This window comes from Artemia franciscana, chromosome 6 (assembly GCF_032884065.1).
Source record: "Artemia franciscana chromosome 6, ASM3288406v1, whole genome shotgun sequence".
Taxonomy (NCBI): domain Eukaryota; kingdom Metazoa; phylum Arthropoda; class Branchiopoda; order Anostraca; family Artemiidae; genus Artemia; species Artemia franciscana.
In genome coordinates this window covers 6,419,763-6,436,760 of record NC_088868.1, presented here as the reverse complement: position 1 = coordinate 6,436,760, position 16,998 = coordinate 6,419,763, and the positions used below count along the sequence as shown (strand labels likewise).

Here is a 16,998-nt window from a genome sequence, read left to right as displayed (position 1 = left end):
TGAAGGGCTAAGGCAAAATCGTAACGATAACCCGTTGAAGGGCTAAGGCGAAATCACTCTGATTACCCGGTGCCGAGATAACTGGGCACCGGGTAATAATTCGATATTTTTTTTTGTCAACGGTCTTATCACTTTTTTCTTTTGATTTTCCATGTAGCTCGGATATCTAGCCGCTGGACTTAAACTAAAAAGCTTACTGAAGTTACACAGCTCTGATGTTGTCACAAAACATTCAATCGATAATACAAGTAATAAAACTACCGCGCGTAAAGAGTAATGATTATAAAAATAATCCTCATAAAAATAACCGCTATATGATAGTGAAAGTCAAAGCTTCTTGACTGAGCAATCAAAACTACTGACTTAAAAAGCTTCAAGAGCTTAGTGATAAAGCGCCGGATTTCTATTTTTCGAATTTCGATAATTTGATATTTGTTTTATCACTGACACTGGTTTTACAACTGTTTTCTTTTGGTTTTCCGGGTTTTCCGGAATCTATTTTTCATATTTTGATAACTCGATATTTTTTTTTTTATCACTGACACTGGCTTTACAACTTTTTTCTTTTGGTTTTCCGGAATCTATTTTTCATATTTTGATAACTCGATATTTTTTTATCACTGACACTGGTTTTACAACTGTTTTCTTTTGGTTTTCCGGGTTTTCCGGAATCTATTTTTCATATTTTGATAACTCGATATTTTTTTTTATCACTGACACTGGTTTTACAACTTTTTTCTTTTGGTTTTTGCGGGTTCTTCAAAAACAACGGGTTTTGCGGGATCTATTTTTCGAATTTCGGTAATTTGATATTTGTTTTATCACTTACACTGGTTTTACAACTTTGTTTTTGGTTTTCCGGGTTTTCCGGAATCTATTTTTCGAATTTTGGTAATTTGATATTTGTTTTATCACTGACACTGGTTTTAAAACTTTTTTCTTTTGGTTTTCTGCGCAGCTATAGAAATTCACTGACCAAGGCCGTAGCTAGGATTGTCGGTCGAGGGAGGAGAACAACCTCCTCCCTTTTTTTTTTGGGGGGGGGGGGGTAGAAAAACCTTTAAAAAACACATCAAAGTTTGTTTATATGTATTTTATTACATTTTTATGAGTCGGACAAAAATTTCGAGGGGGTAGAGGGTTCAACCCCCTTCCCTCCTAGATACAGCCTTTACAGTGTCCCTGTATGAATAAAGTCTGACCTAACAAGCTCTGTTAGGTCGCTTTAAAGATTAATTAGAAAACGCGGGGTTTACATACGATGGAAGGATTTTCTTTTTTCACTTTTTTTTTCTGTGTAATGTTTGTATATTTCATCTTTTTTATTTATTTTTGTTGATTCGCTTGAGCTAATTTTCCTTCCTATTTTTCTGTTGGTAAAGTTTCCAGATATTAGCCTAATATATTCCAACTTTAATAGTTATTTGTACAAAAAATTTTCTTTTGTCTTATTAAAAGTTTTATTCGTTTTTTAACATTTATTATTTCATTTAGTTCTCATTTATTTTTTTTAAATTTCAAATAGATATTAATCAGTATAGGCTACATATATTGGCTACGTATTAGCTTTTAATTGTTTTAAAAAGTAGAATTGTGGCAAAGAGTCAAACTTTAGCCTAAAGAGCGAGGGATTGCGGAGGGGACAACCCATTTCATATACGGAGTAATTTTTGTTCGTTTTAAGTTTTAATGTCGCTCCTTACTTTCAGTTAAAAAAACTAGTTTTTTTTAGTTAATTTCCGAACGTTTTTGAATTAATGCATGTTTGATTTTGGCTCTCCGCACATAAATTATTGAAATGAAATTTGTATATTAATTTTTTTTGGCTAAATGGCTTTCTCTTAGTTTTGATCAGACGATTTTGAGAAATAAGGGGTGGAGAAGGAGGCCTAGCTGCCCTCCAATTTTTCGGTTACTTAAAAAGGCTACTAGAACTTTTAATTTTTAACGAACGTTTTTATTAGTAAAAAATATGCGTAACTTAAGAATTAACTTACGAAACAAACTTTCATATTCTTATATTTTTATTATGTGTACGATGGGGTTTGTACCCTCGTTAATACCTCGCTCTTTACACTAAATCGTAAGTTTTGTCCTAATTCTTTAAGAATGAGCCCTGAATCAGAAAGGCCGTAGAATAAATAGTTGAAATTACTAAAAATACTTTAGCATAAAGAGTGAGGTATTTGTCTCCTCCTAAATACCTCGCTCTTTATGCTAAAGTATTTTTAGAACTCCGCATATGCGTAATAATCTCTGTTCGTTTAAATTTCAATGCTATTCCTTACTTTCAAATGAAAAAAGTTTTCATATTTATTTTTTCATTGTTTTTTTTATAGTAATGCTAGAAAATCCTGTGCCCTTTTCATTGAATTTTTCTTCCCCCATCACATATTCCTCCAAGTAAATATCGTCCCACATAGCCCCCTGCCGTCAACCCCACCCCCCAAACCAAAAAAATCTCCCTGAAAACGTCTGTACACTTCCCAATAACCATTACTATATGTAAACACTGGTCAAAGTTTGTAACTTGCAGCCCCTCCCCCAGGGATTGTGGGGGAGTAATTCATTCCCAAAGACATAGTTATTATGGTTTTCGACTATGTGGAACAAAATGGCTATCTCAAAATTTTAATCCGTTGACTTTTGGAAAAAAATTAGCGTGGGAGGGGGCCTAGGTGCCCTCAAATTTTTTTGATTATTTAAAAGGCACTAGAACTTTTACTTTTTGATCACTTAAAAAGGGCACTAGAACTTTTCATTTCCGTAAGAATGAGCCCTCTTGCGACACTCTAGGACCACTTGGTCGATACGATGACCCATGGAAAAAACAACAACAAAAAACAAACAAATAAACACGCACCCGTGATTTGTCTTCTGGCAAAAAATACGAAATTCCACAAAATTTTGAGATAGCCATTTTGTTCAGCATAGTCGAAAACCATAATAACTGTGTCTTTGGGGATGACTTACTCCCCCACAATCCCTGGGGGAGGAGCTGCAAGTTTCAAACTTTGACCAGTGTTTACATATAGTAAGGGTTATTGGGAAGTGTACATACGTTTTCAGCGGGATTTTCTTTTGTTTGGGGGTGGGGCTGAGGGGAGGGGGCTATGTTGGAGGATCTTTCCTTGGAGGAATCTGTCATGGGGGAAGAAACATTCAATGGAAAGGGCGCAGGATTTTCTAGCATTACTATAAGAAAACAATGAAAAATAAACATGAAAACGTTTTTTTCAAATGAAAGGAAGGAGTACCATTGAAACTTAAAGCGAACAGAGATTATTACGCATATGAGGGGTTCTTAAAATATTTTAGCATAAAGAGCGAGGTATTTAGGAGGAGATAAATACCTCGCTCTTTATGCTAAAGTATTTTTAGTAATTTCAACTATTTATTCTACGGCCTTTCTGATTCAGGGGTCATTCTTAAAAAATTGGGACAAAACTTACAATTTAGTGTAAAGAGCGAGGTATTAACGAGGGTACAAACCCTCTCGTATACATAATAAAAATATAAGACTATGAAAGTTTGTTACGTAAGTTAATTCTTAAGTTACGTATATTTTTTACTAATAAAAACGTTCGTTAAAAATTAAAAGTTCTAGTTGCCTTTTTAAGTAACCGAAATATTGGAGGGCAACTAGGCCTCCTTCTCCACCCCTTATTTCTCAAAATCGTCTCATCAAAACTAAGAGAAAGCCATTTAGCCCAAAAAAGAATTAATATACAAATTTAGTTTTAATAATTTATGTGCGGAGAGCCAAAACCAAACATGCATTAATTCAAAAACGTTCAGAAATTAAATAAAAAAAACTAATTTTTTTAGCGGAAAGTAAGGAGCGACATTAAAACTTAAACGAACAGAAATTACTCCGTATATGAAATGGGTTGTCCCCTCCACAATCCCTCGCTCTTTACGCTAAAGTTTGACTCTTTGCCACAATTCTACTTTTTAAAACAATTAAAAGCTTTAGCGTAAAGAGCGAGGGATTGCGGAGGGGACAACTCATTTCATATACGGAGTAATTTCTGTTCGTTTTAAGTTTCAATGTCGCTCCTTACTTTCAGTTAAAAAAACTAGTTTTTTTTTTATTTAATCACGTAGAAAGACTGCATTGAATGCAAAAATCTTATTGTATACCATTATTGTTTACAGTTTGCAGTTTACCTTTGTTTTTTTTTACACTCTTATTATTTACACTCTTATTGTTTACCATTACACAGTCAGTTGGTTTCTGGTATTCACAAAGATCATACTTTATAGTTTTTTCTTTGTTATGTCTATTGTTCACATTACTTTGCTGCGAACTAAACTATAGATTTATATCCTTTTCAGATCTTATTCGACATATTAGCTTTCAAGAATGACATATCGTTTTGGCGACATAAAAAGTCGATGGTTGGCCTTTCAACTCGAACTGTTGTCTGGAGAGCTTTCAGTCAAACTGTCATTTTTCTTTATCTGCTTGAGGAAGATACAAGTCTTCTTGTTACTGTGCCGTCCGGCTTAGGCTGTATTATTGAGGTTGGCCCTTTTTTAATATGTTAAAATGGAACCCCAAATAGCTTTCCGTGATTTTTCGGGACCCCGCTAGTGGTGAAGAAGAAAACAAGAGGATACCTCAGTGCTACCCATTCATAAAAGGAATTTCCCTTGTTTTCCAAGATGGGGGGCTGTAAGTTTCCTGTATTGATTTTTTGACAATGAAAATTCAAACGGTGGACTTTTATTTTTTTTTTCTTAGGCTGTTTTTGAGGAGTTTCAGACCATTCAATGAAATTCCCATAACCATAAATTTGCTTTTTAAATAATATTTCTTTTGTTAAGATTAGACGAAATAATAGTTGCCATTCCTGAATAAGCTACAAATGAAAATATAACTAGTTTACAAATTTACTAATACAAATTTAAAAAAATACAAATTTAAAAAGATTTATGTACACTTTAGTGTATAGTGCTTCAACTCACCGTGAATTAGCATGAGAGGGTTGACTCTAGTTCAGCGTTGTCGAGTGATAGCCTTGAGAGGGAAAATTTTCAAGTAATTTAACCCGTAGTCAACCTGCGTGTGTTCCCCAGCGAGAACCTCCAACAGGTACAACTCTAGTTTGACATTTGTGAAGGGACACACATGCACGGAAAGGTGTAGCATAAATGGCAGACAGTAACAACGGCAATCAAACGGATAAAATTAACCCTTGACCCACTTAATTCAACGCCATTAATTCAATGCCATTGGAAAAAGTCCTACACTACGTCCGAAACGCGTTCCCGCCATTTTTGGAGATGTCGTTGTATCATTTGCCAATGTCTTCATAGAATCAATTTTAAGCATATTATGTAATGGTCGGACTCGTGTCCGTAATACAGCTGTGGCCGACATGCAATCATTTAACAAATATCTAAAAGAGAAATTAGCATTGGGCTTTGTCGTATTGACGCTCAATCAAAGAAGATGATTTAATGTACTTATTGGAAGTTAAGACCTTGAGATAATTCGCCTAATTTTAAAAAAGGCAATAAGTTAAGACCTTGAAATAGTTTGCCTAATTTTAGAATAAGGGAAAATGTTAAGACCTTGAGATAATTTGCGTATTTTAGAAAAAGGGAAAATGATAAGACCTTAAAATAGTTTGCCTAATTTTAGAAAAGTAAAGACCTTGAGGTAGTCTGCATTGTTTCAGAAAAAGAGAGAAAACACTCCCAAGTTAGGGAATGATCTCGGTTCAAAGCATACCATCAAATTCAGTATACTAGAGGTCCATGTTACAGAGGTTGGAATCCCCAATTTGCAGGAATTAATTTATTGTTTTAAATTTCACTGTCAAGGAAGCGAAACAAGCAAGGATATATGTGAAACTTCTGGTCCCGATCAAAGGCATATAATTGTGTTGCGAGAGCAACACTTTGGTTTTGTCCCGTTTTTTTTCCTATGCCGCCGATGTCGGCTTATTCCTGGAAACTGGTAAGGGTCTAACCTATGCGGTTTTTATGGAAAGTGTGGACCTCAGGCCGAATGGATGAATATGGCATTACATTTTGGAAAGCTCCGCAGAACTCTTGCCTGAGGCCAAAAAGGATGGTTTTTGCTTGTCCACGAGCCAGAGACTATGGTGTGCGAAGTGAAGTGGAGTTATGTAGCCTATGTTAGAGAGGAGTATCTGAAGTTGTGCAGCCAAGCTTTCGTTTCATCGAACCATGTTTCTGCTTTCGAGTGGAAAGCTCCGTTCTAGCAGGCAAGCAGACAGGCACCACTTTCAAATTGAAGATGGACTAAAATCTATAAGTGTTAAATATATGCGGCAGTTACCTGGCCCCACAGCCAATATATCTTCTTTGAGCGATAAATAGAAAAATTTACAGAAGTAAAAAAGCGGCATTTTCCCACGGGTCCGAAAGTGCTGCCGTGATTTTGGCTGGGTTTATCATTTGTTTTTTCGGACTTGGGATTGAGGCAGAGAACTGTTGTCAGTTGTACCTCTTAAACTTTAAGTTTTGTCAGTGCTAAAATAATTGGAGCTTATCCTTTGCTCCTTTCTAAGTGGTGACGTTAGAAAGTTGGCCTACGGCAAAAAATCAACTTTTGAACTAAGACAGATAGAATTTTTTTTCGACGGCAATCGATAGCTCTTGATGAGCTGATCAAAGTATATGACATCCATTTTTTGATACAAAAATTCCTTCTTGAGATATAATAGTTTGAAAGTTTCAAGGGGTTGACTTCTTCAGTAGTAGGGTACACACTGAAGCCAAAAATAAGCCGATACCAATTGTGAGACATGTAGGGGACTTGGAAGGAAAGGCCATTTGTTAGCTTATAATCATCTTCGGCAGTGAGGGGTTTGCAAATTTTGCTATTTGGTGTACCTATTATTTGCTTCCAGTGCATTTGATGATAAGACCGAGTTGGTTCCAGTGATAAGACATGTAGGGGACTTGTAAGTAATAATCGTCTGTTAGGCTACAATCATCTTTAGTGAAGAGGGGTTTGTAACTTTTGCTAGCTGGTGTAGCCTACCCATACTCACTGTAACCTAGAATTGAGTGTTTACGCAACGGGTACAAACGATAACGTAAAACAACGAGGCAGTTTTGTAATAATTAATAGAGTGCCATTTATGGTATTTTGATCCTGAAAAGTTACGGATAGCTTTATAATACCAATTAGATTATATAAGATACTGTTCCAGGTCCGATCCGTCACGATGTCTACGATTGAAAAGGATAAAGTTCAACTGGCTGCAAAGTCAATTTAGTCCCTTCTTTCGATATTCTTTTGTTATTGTTGTTTTTTCAACGCTGAGGAATAGCCTTTGATCATATGATTACTGATCGGGTTCTTCTTTGAACATAACGTTTTAGAAGCTTCGATAGGCTGACAATTTCAGCGTTTAACCGATAGCAAAGAAACAAAACCAAAGTGTTGCTCTCGCAGCACTTTATTCGGCGAAGCCGGACAAAGGTTGCCGCAACACTTCACGTTGCTCAGGCAACCTAGACCTAGTTTAATAATCAAAGCCATATAAAGTCGTAAAAGGCTGTATAGTGGTTGAACAGACGGCTCTATACTTCTCTGGTTCTGATCAAGGCCATATAATTTCATAATTAATGCCGTAAAAGTCCGTACAATGGTTGAAGAGACGAAACTTCTCTATAGGATTATTTTTACATCTCCCTTTTTTCTCAATTTATTTTTATTAAAAACAAAATAGAGATAAAGAATAAATCAAACAGTTCGTGGTAACGAACTGTAGTAAGGAGTGACCCGGCTCTATAGTAACCGAAACTGAAAAAAATGGAATTTTGATACCAATAGTTACATCAAAAGAATCGCATTTTAATGCTGATTTTAAATATATAAGTTCCATCAAGATCAGTTATACCCATGAAAAGCTACGAGCCTGAGAAAATTTGCCTCATTTCAGAAAATAGGGGGAAACACCCCCTAAAAGTCATACAATCTTAATGGAAATCACACCATCAGATTCAGCGTATCAGAGAACCTTAGTAGAAGTTTCAAGCTCCTATCTACAAAAATGTGGAATTTCGCATTTTTTGCCAGACGACAGATCACGGATGCGTGTTCATTTGTTTTGTTTTTTTTTCCAGGGGTGATCGTATCGACTGAGTGGTCCTAGAATGTCGCGAGAGGGCTCATTTTAACGGAAATTAAATGTTCTAGTGCCCTTTTTAAGTGACCAAAAAATTGGAGGGCACCTAGGCCCCCTCCCATGCTCGTTTTTTCCCGAAAGTCACCTGATCAAAATTCTGAGATAGCCATTTTATTCACCATAGTCGAAAAACCTAATAACTATGTCTTTAGGGACGACTTACTCCCCCGCAGTCCCTGTGGGAGGGGCTGCAAGTTACGAACTTTGACCTGTGTTTACATGTAGTAATGGTTACTGGGAAGTGTACAGACGTTTTCAGGGGGATTTTTTGTTTAGGGGGGAGATTTGAGGAGGGGGAGTTACGCGGGAGGATATTTCCATGGAGAAACTTGTCATGGGGGAAGAGAATTTCAATGAAGGGGGCGCAGGATTTCCTAGCATTATTTGAAAAAAACAATGAAAAAATAAATATGAAAAGTTTTTCTACTGAAAGTAAGGAGCAGCATTAAAAGTTAAAACGAAAAAAAATTATTACGTATATGAGGGGTTTACCTCCTCATTATACCTCACTCTTTACGCTAAAGTATTTTTAGTAATTTCAACTATTTATTCCACGACCTTTGTGATTCAGAGCTCATTCTTAAGGAATTGGGACAAAATTTAAGCTGTAGGATAAAGAGTGAGGTATCGACGAGGGTTGAACCCCCTCATACACGCAATAAAAACATACGGATATAGAAGTTCGTTACGTAAATTAATTCGTAAGATAAGTATATTTTTTTCCAATGAAAACGTTTGTAAAAAAATAAAAGTTCTAGTTGCTTTTTTAAGTAATCAAAAAATTGGAGGGCAACTAGGTCTCCTCCCTCGCCCCCTTTTTCTCAAAATCTTCCGATTAATTGCAATTAATTGATATGGAAACTTCGTTTCAACTATTTATGTGCGGAGAGCCAAGATCAAAACATGCATTAATTCAAAAACGTCCAGAAATTGAACAAAAAAACAAGTTTTTTTAAATGAAAGTAAGGAGCGACATTAAAACTTAAAACGAACAGAAATTACTCCATATATGAAAGTTTTTACGCTAAAGTTTGACTCTGTCTCTTAACTCTACTTTTTAAAACAGTAAAAAACTTTAGCATAAAGAGCGGGGCGTTGAGGAGGAAAAGTCCCTTTCAAATACGGAGTAATTTCTGTTCGTTTTAAGTTTTAATGTCGCTCCTTACTTTCATTGAAAAAAACTTTTTTTTTTTTGTTTAATAATCAAATAGAGTCAACAGAGAAGTGAGCTCGAATCGAAGGCTACCTATTATCATAAATTTTATATAGGCTACATAGTAAATAATATGCTACTTATTATCATAAACTTTCGCCTTTGAGAGAGAAGGGAGACCTCTCTCTTGAACGAAAACATCTTTCAATTTATTATTATCATCGATGTCATCTCAACAATGTTGATTTAGCAAAGAGCTGGTGTGACAATGACAAGGGTGACTTCATAATAAAATAAAAAACAATTCTAGAAGCTAATGCATGAAATTACGTGTTTTTTTTACCCTTTCAACTTTTACGCGTTACAAAAAAGGTCGGTGCTACCATCTAATATTCATATTTTTTGGAGTTAATGCTTGTTCTGAAGATGGCATAGTAAAAGTCAGTTTCACCTAGTAAAAAGTCTAGGAGCTAGTTTTTTTTGCCCTTTTGAGCCTTTATGGCGCAGATATTCTTATTAACTGGTTAGTTTATTCTTGATCAAGTCAAGGTAAATTTACATTAGGTAAAGATATGTAATTAAAATGGTTGGGTGAGCTAATTGGGTTTAACACAACTAACAGTTTAAAAATATTATTAGTATTTATTTGTAATTACTTAATGAATATTAAACTTAATTTGGTCATTTTAAATCAACCGATCATTTAGCGAAGAGGGTTTTGCTCTGCCTAACCTTCTTTACTCCCCGATTTGAATGCGTTCCCGTTTTTAGAATAAAAGGTCTAAAAACAAATTAAATTTAAAACTGATATTAAGAGGTAATTAGTTTTTAAATTAACCTTAATATAAGTTGAAAAGTTGTTTTCGTAATAATTCTCAATTAGAGTACGATCAGGAAGCTGATGACGGTAAGAATAAGGATTGATTGCATTATAGAAGTTGGCAAAAAGGTTGAGAAACAACAGATGGTACCGAATCAAAGGATCAAGAAACGGATGACGTCAAAAATAAAGATTGACGACATCTTAGAATTTGGCAAACTACAAATGGTACCGAATGCAAAGATCAGGAAACAGATGACGTAAAAAATAAGGATTGATTGCACCATAGAAGTTAGCAAAAAGGTTGAGAAACTGCAGATGGTACAGAATCAAAGGATAAGGAAACGGAACACGTAAAAAATAAGGATTGATAATATCATAGAATTGGGCAAACTAAAGATGGTACCGAGTAAAGGATCAGGAAACCTGTCCAGATTAAAAGTCAAACTTATTATCATCAGTCTCTGCCTGTGTTTAATTAATTAAATTTGTTAAATTAATATATTAAATAAATTTAGTATATTAGTTCAGTTCAATTAAAAAAATTTAATCAACAGATTTTATATTATTAATTACCCCAATCAAATAATTAGATTAAATTAATTAATTAAAATTTATTTGGTTAATTCATTTAATTTGCCGGTAGTTTAATCAATTTGTGCTATTAATTTCGTTACCATCAGTCTATGGTAATTGGAGGGCATAAAAGATATTAAAAAGAAATTACATTCAATGCGTTACTGGTCGAATAAAATTACGAAAAACCGAATTTTTACATATAAAGAATCACACAGCCATTCAAAAATAAATTGGGAAATAAATAAATAAGGAAATAAATTAGGAAATAAATAAATAAATAAAAAATAAATTTACAATCCGAATAAATAAATTAGGAACTAGTGAACAGGAAACAGATCCAAACTAACAAGTGGAAATGTGATATGTGAGTAACATATGTGAGCAGATGTAAGGGACAGCACTTGAAAAGCTTGAATCATCAACAGCAATAGATTTTAACTATAAAAACTTAACGAATTATGTTTATTTTTGTCTATCTACAAAGACAATATGTTGTGCTTCTGCACTAGTGAATATTTATCATCAATTTTTTTTCTTGGCTAGGTATTTAAAGGTTCTCGAATGCTACCTAAGAAGATTTCATGGCTTGAATCCGATATACGAGCTGGCATTTCGAGTCCTACGTTGCTTGTTTGTTAGTGTTTAATAGAATTTGCTGCCTTTTGCTAGAACTAACGCTAAATTAAAAACATCACCTACCCTTGTTTTGTCGTAGTCTAAGCTGCTTAGTCTTAATATTAGTCGTTAAACTTATTCTTGCGCGCTGAATTCTTAAAATCCTCAGAAATCGATTCTTTCTTATCTAAGACACTCAAATCATTACATAAAGTAAGTTTAAGAGAGTTTTACTTTCTGTTGTTACCATGTTCACTCATGACTTTGGTCGTATGCCTTAGGACAACGTCCTTCTAGTTTATGACTTTAACGGGTATAAGACACAACCCTGTTTAAATCCTCTTTCCACGCTGCATCTCTTAGCTTTTCATGCAGCATAAGTATCATCAAGTACGGTCACTGCGATCCGTAATCATAATCACTACGTATGATCCGTAATCACTACAATCACTGCCTTCTGTTAGAACTTAACGTTACTTTTTGTCTGCACATGGAACAAATAGCTAAACTATTTAAGCTCAAAACTTGAGAATTTGCTGAACATACCCGGATATGAGAAGGAAATGTAACAAACTTGGTGTGATTAAATGCCGTCATTCCTTTACTCTCCATTTGACTCTCTTTGACTCCCTTTGACTCTTTTTGACTCTATTTGACTCCCTTGAGTCTCCACTTTTAGTAACATTGTGGCGTTGAGTCAGGAGTCAAGGAAACGATGAAGGTCCGAACTGGCGAGTAAATTGTTTTAATGCCTGCGACGCAGATATCATTCATCAGTGTTTTGTTTTATAGATTTATTATAATTTCTTATTTATTTTTTTTAAGTAACGGTATTAAAATCTTCGGCAATAACTACTGGAGTTAAGGTTGTATCTTTTGCCCTGACTGGTGATATCTTCGGCATTTTCTCATAAGGTTATATTATGATTTTAGCTTCTCCCTCTCTCCTGAAATAATATATGCATGTTTACCGTTATTTCGAGCTACAGTACCAAAGTACCCTTTTTCATTGGCCTACTACTCCCCTATCTTCTGAATAGTCTAATGTAAGACGATTACGATTTGTTATTTTTTTTTTTAGTTTTGGAAAGTGATGAAAGCATTTAAGATTGAGCTTCGTTTTTCTGGGTGCATACTGCCACGAATTACTGTAGGAAGTTTTACGAAAGAAGAAAAGGAATCAGACCAATATGATGCTGACTTTCTAACAAAGCTATCAGTTGTGTTGTGCCCTCTTGTTATTGGTGGTGCCATCTACTCGCTAGTCTATATGCCACATAAAAGGTAAGATTACTCTTGTTGGGGAAACAGAAAGAGTCGAATATAGATGACCGAATTTTTGAGTATCCTACACCTCCTTTTGCCATCATTTCCCTATTTTGAGTGTCAAGTCATAAGTCATCTGCTGCAACCTACAATTTCCGACTGTTTTTTTTTTTTTTTAATTCAGTCCCCACTTGCTCTTGAAATTGTAGATAACTTATTTTGTATTATTTTTTTTTCGTTTATAACTAGATATAGCTTGTAAGATATAATATATAAATATATATTAACATTCATATAAATATACGAAATTATTCATATAAATAAATATTATGATAAATATTTGTATATGTAAAATAAATATTTATATAAATAGATATATAAAAAAATACTTTTTTTTGTAAAAATAAAATTTTTATTATATGAATAAAAATTATATTTTATATTTTAATTAAAAAATAAAATTTTTATGTAGTTTCTATAAAAAATATAAATAAAAGAATATAGAATAAAATATAAACAGAATATCAATATCTATAAACACATAAATTTGTAAAATTTAATAACTTGTAAAAACTATAAACAATCTTTGGGTTACCTGAAGTATTTGAGGAAAAAGTGAAAACCTCTAAAAAAAGAATTGTAAATAGAATTGTATATGCTATATAACGCTACGGTTTGTGTAAAGGCTTCTGTCTTTTTTATCCCTATAGTTAGGCATGGTCTTTGGCTAGTATTAAATTAATATCTAATTAAAAATAAATTAATATTTATAACATATTTTCACCATTTTTTTTTGTCATTGGGAAACTCAGACTCTTTTCAGGAGATTATGCAAATCATTCGAGTATTCTAGATAAAATTACTTTTTGATAGGTTTTGATAGTTCAGGGTGCAAGAATGGGTCTGAAAATCAATTCTAAGAAGACTAAGTTGTTTTGATTATAAAATGATTGATATATAAAATATATCAATATAGATTTTATAATTTATATATTTTATATATGTTATATTTAATATATTAATATATATTATATTTTATATATTTATTATTTATATATTTTATTTTTTATATATATAAAATATATATTAATGATTTGATATATAAAAGTGAGGAGGCGATGTTAGGCAAAGAGCCAATTTATCAATTGGATAATTTTACGTGTCTGAGTATTGTTAATAGTAAAGATAGCATGTGCAGTGCGAGTGTGCAGTGCTGAATGGGTCGCCCGAGCAGCCAAAACTACTCCACCTTTAGCTAAAATGCGTCCATCTTGAAATCTCAGAAACTACAGTTTATGTTATTACCAACTGTAGTATCAAACAGTTCGTGGAAACGAACTGTAAGTAAGAAGCGATCCAACTCAATAGTAACCAAAACTCTAAGAAACAGGATTTTGATAATAATAGATATATCGAAAGAATTGGCTTATTATGCAGATTTCAAATATGCAAGTTTCATTAAGTTTAATTTAAGTGGAATAGCTGTTAAAAGGGCTGTTATAATATAACAGCTGTTACACCTGTTATTGCTGTTATATTATAATGCTGTTAGAATATAACAGCTGTTACAGCTGTTATATTATAACAGCCCTTTTAACAGCATTATAATATAGCAGCAGTAACAGGGGTCTTTATTTTCAACCCCCTTGAGAAAAGCTGCACTCAAAGAAAACGTAGAATAAAATGAATGACAGATTCTTACATGTGCTTACTTCTCATATTTTGGTGCTACATTATAACAGCCCTTATAACAGCATTATAATATAGCAGCAATAACAGCTGTAACACCTTATAACAGCATTATAATATAACAGGTTGTCCTTTGAGCAATTGTTGGTTACAAACAAAAGTTTGGAACTCGGGATGTTACTTTATGATCATGACAGGGTATAATATAGTTTTCAACCCTTATAGAAAAAATGTATCAGCTACACCCCAAGATATCAAGTATCTGAGTTTTCAAAACCTTACACTGTTTTCATATTAGAACTTATTTAGGTTTGAGGCATGCTTATCATCTTGATCTGATCAGTCTTGATCTGATGTCTGCTTGAAGCTGCATTCAACATTTACTGAATTTTTTACCACAAAAGTATTTTTATGAATATGAATTACTAAAAGATTGGGTTTGACATCCCCAAGCTAGAAATTGTCCAGTGGTATAGAATGCCAAAAATAATTTGTAATTCAGTGTATCAATTTTATGCTAGTGGAGCTTTTCTTAGATCGGCTTGGGGTGTTGCGTTTGGGTGATACTGAAAGTTTCGATTTAACTGTAATCTAAAATCTAAAAATTTTTGCAATTATTTTTTATGCACTGATTTCAATTTGTTGCCCATTTTCGCTGAAAAATTATCCTTTTTTTGAAAAAACAAGGGGGGGTCTAGGCTTTGGAAAATGAGAGTGAAAGATATAATTCAGAACATTTTTTTTAGGATCAAGAACAAAAGTAGAATATTTTTTCAGAGCTTATTACAATGAATATAAAAATGAAGCAAAATTTGTTGTTTCTTGGCTTAGGGTTGTGGCGTCTTAGGGTTATATTCTTGTAGAGGTTTTGCTGAATAAGCTTGGGAATTCAAGCCATTATTGAAAAGTAATGAAATAAATGAAGGAAGTGGTATGTAAATTTTATAAATAGTATATTCTTTGGCTATTTTTGAATATTATTTGAGATCATAAGGAGATTTCTGGAAATATGGAAGGGAATAACCCTGCAATTATAGAAATAAAAAAATATATGTGAATATTAAATAATGGCTTTTTGAGGTCAATTTGTTTAGTACCGAACTGAAGTGTTCTCTATAACGAAAACTCTGTAACCACAGGAAGAAATGATACAATTAGAAATAAATAAAAATCATGCTAAAAAACTAGGTAATAAAAAATATGAAATAATTAAACAACAAGCAAACAAAAATATCTAGTCCACCCTTCTCTCTGAGATAGTTTGAACCATGTTCTGGATTGGAAATTTATCATACTTTGTTTATGGCTTTTAGTCTATTTGGCTTCTGAATAACCCACATTAAGAATTGTAAGTTGGTAGCTACTAAATTGCTATACCAGTTTTATCTTTGGTAAAAAGTTCCCTTATGCGAGAATTAAAAGAAAGAAGGAAAAGAATACAAGTGTCACTTTATCAAAATGTTTTATATCTTTAATTCTTGGCCAATCACGTAAAGTTATACAACGTTTAGCTTAAGTAAACATTTCTAAGGAGTACTTTCACAATTCGCGTCTAGTGTGTTTAGATTATTATAAGATGACCTACCCTGTTTTGTCTTACCTTAGGGGGATTGTGTTGAAACTTTGATTAAAAGCTGCCTTTTTTGGGAGTTGTTAGGGAATAATGGGATGTATAATTGTGTCTCTCTTGGAGGGGAGCTAAATATTTTCCCCCTCTCCTCATAAAAGAGTGCGCTATTTGAGTCTATCACGGTAAACGGTTAGAATTCTAACCTCCACGCTTTTTACAGAAAGTATGGTTCGCTGTTCTCATGGATGAACATGATACTACGTTTTGGAAAGCCATTTACACAAAATTTTAAAATTCTTGTCCGCTGCACAAAAAGATATTTTATGCATATATATAGGTATGTGTAAATTTGTAAAATTTAATAAATTTGTAAAATTTAATAACTTGTAAAAAACATAAACAATCTTAGGATTATCTGAAATATTTGAGAAAAAAGTGAAAAACCTCTAAAAAAGAATTGTAATTAGAATTCTATATGCTATAAAACGCTATATATATATATACCCTATATATATATATATATATATATATATATATATATATATATATATATATATATATATATATATATATATATATATATATATATATATATATATATATATAGGGATATATATATATATATATATATATATATATATATATATATATATATATTATATATATATATATATATATATATATATATATATATATATATATATATATATATATATATATATATCCCTATATATATATATATATATAGTTGGGCATGGTCTTTGGGTAGTAATAGATTAATATTTGGTTTGATTTTTTAGTTGGTACTCTTGGACACTTGAAAGTCTTGTCAATGGTGTTTATGCTTTTGGTTTCCTGTTTATGTTGCCTCAGCTATTTGTCAATTATAAGCTCAAATCCGTGGCTCACCTACCGTGGAAAGCTTTCATGTATAAGGTAATAAGATGTTTTTCGTTATCCTGCTTGTTTTTTCCTGTAAGTGGGGTTTCCTGTTTCTGTTGCCATGAAAATGGATTAGAGGTATAAGTTCAAAAGCCTGTAAAATTCTTAGGGTATTTTTTATAAGGGAGAGGGAGGGGGGTAGTCAGATGCATTACCAAGGCAATGCCAAATTTTACCGATTATTTTCTGA

At 33.0% G+C, this 16,998-nt stretch overlaps 1 protein-coding gene across 1 annotated transcript in view; it reads left to right on the top strand.

Moving 5' to 3' along the window:
* The window catches only part of LOC136027966 (lipid scramblase CLPTM1L-like), a gene marked incomplete at its 3' end in the record, with an annotated part of 58,149 nt that extends 41,347 nt beyond the window's left edge, over positions 1 to 16,802 (top strand). The window contains 3 exon segments of the mRNA XM_065705438.1: positions 4,339 to 4,527; positions 12,423 to 12,625; positions 16,667 to 16,802. Coding sequence (XP_065561510.1) covers positions 4,339 to 4,527; positions 12,423 to 12,625; positions 16,667 to 16,802 — 528 coding nt within the window.
* Positions 16,803 to 16,998: the final 196 nt, after the last annotated feature.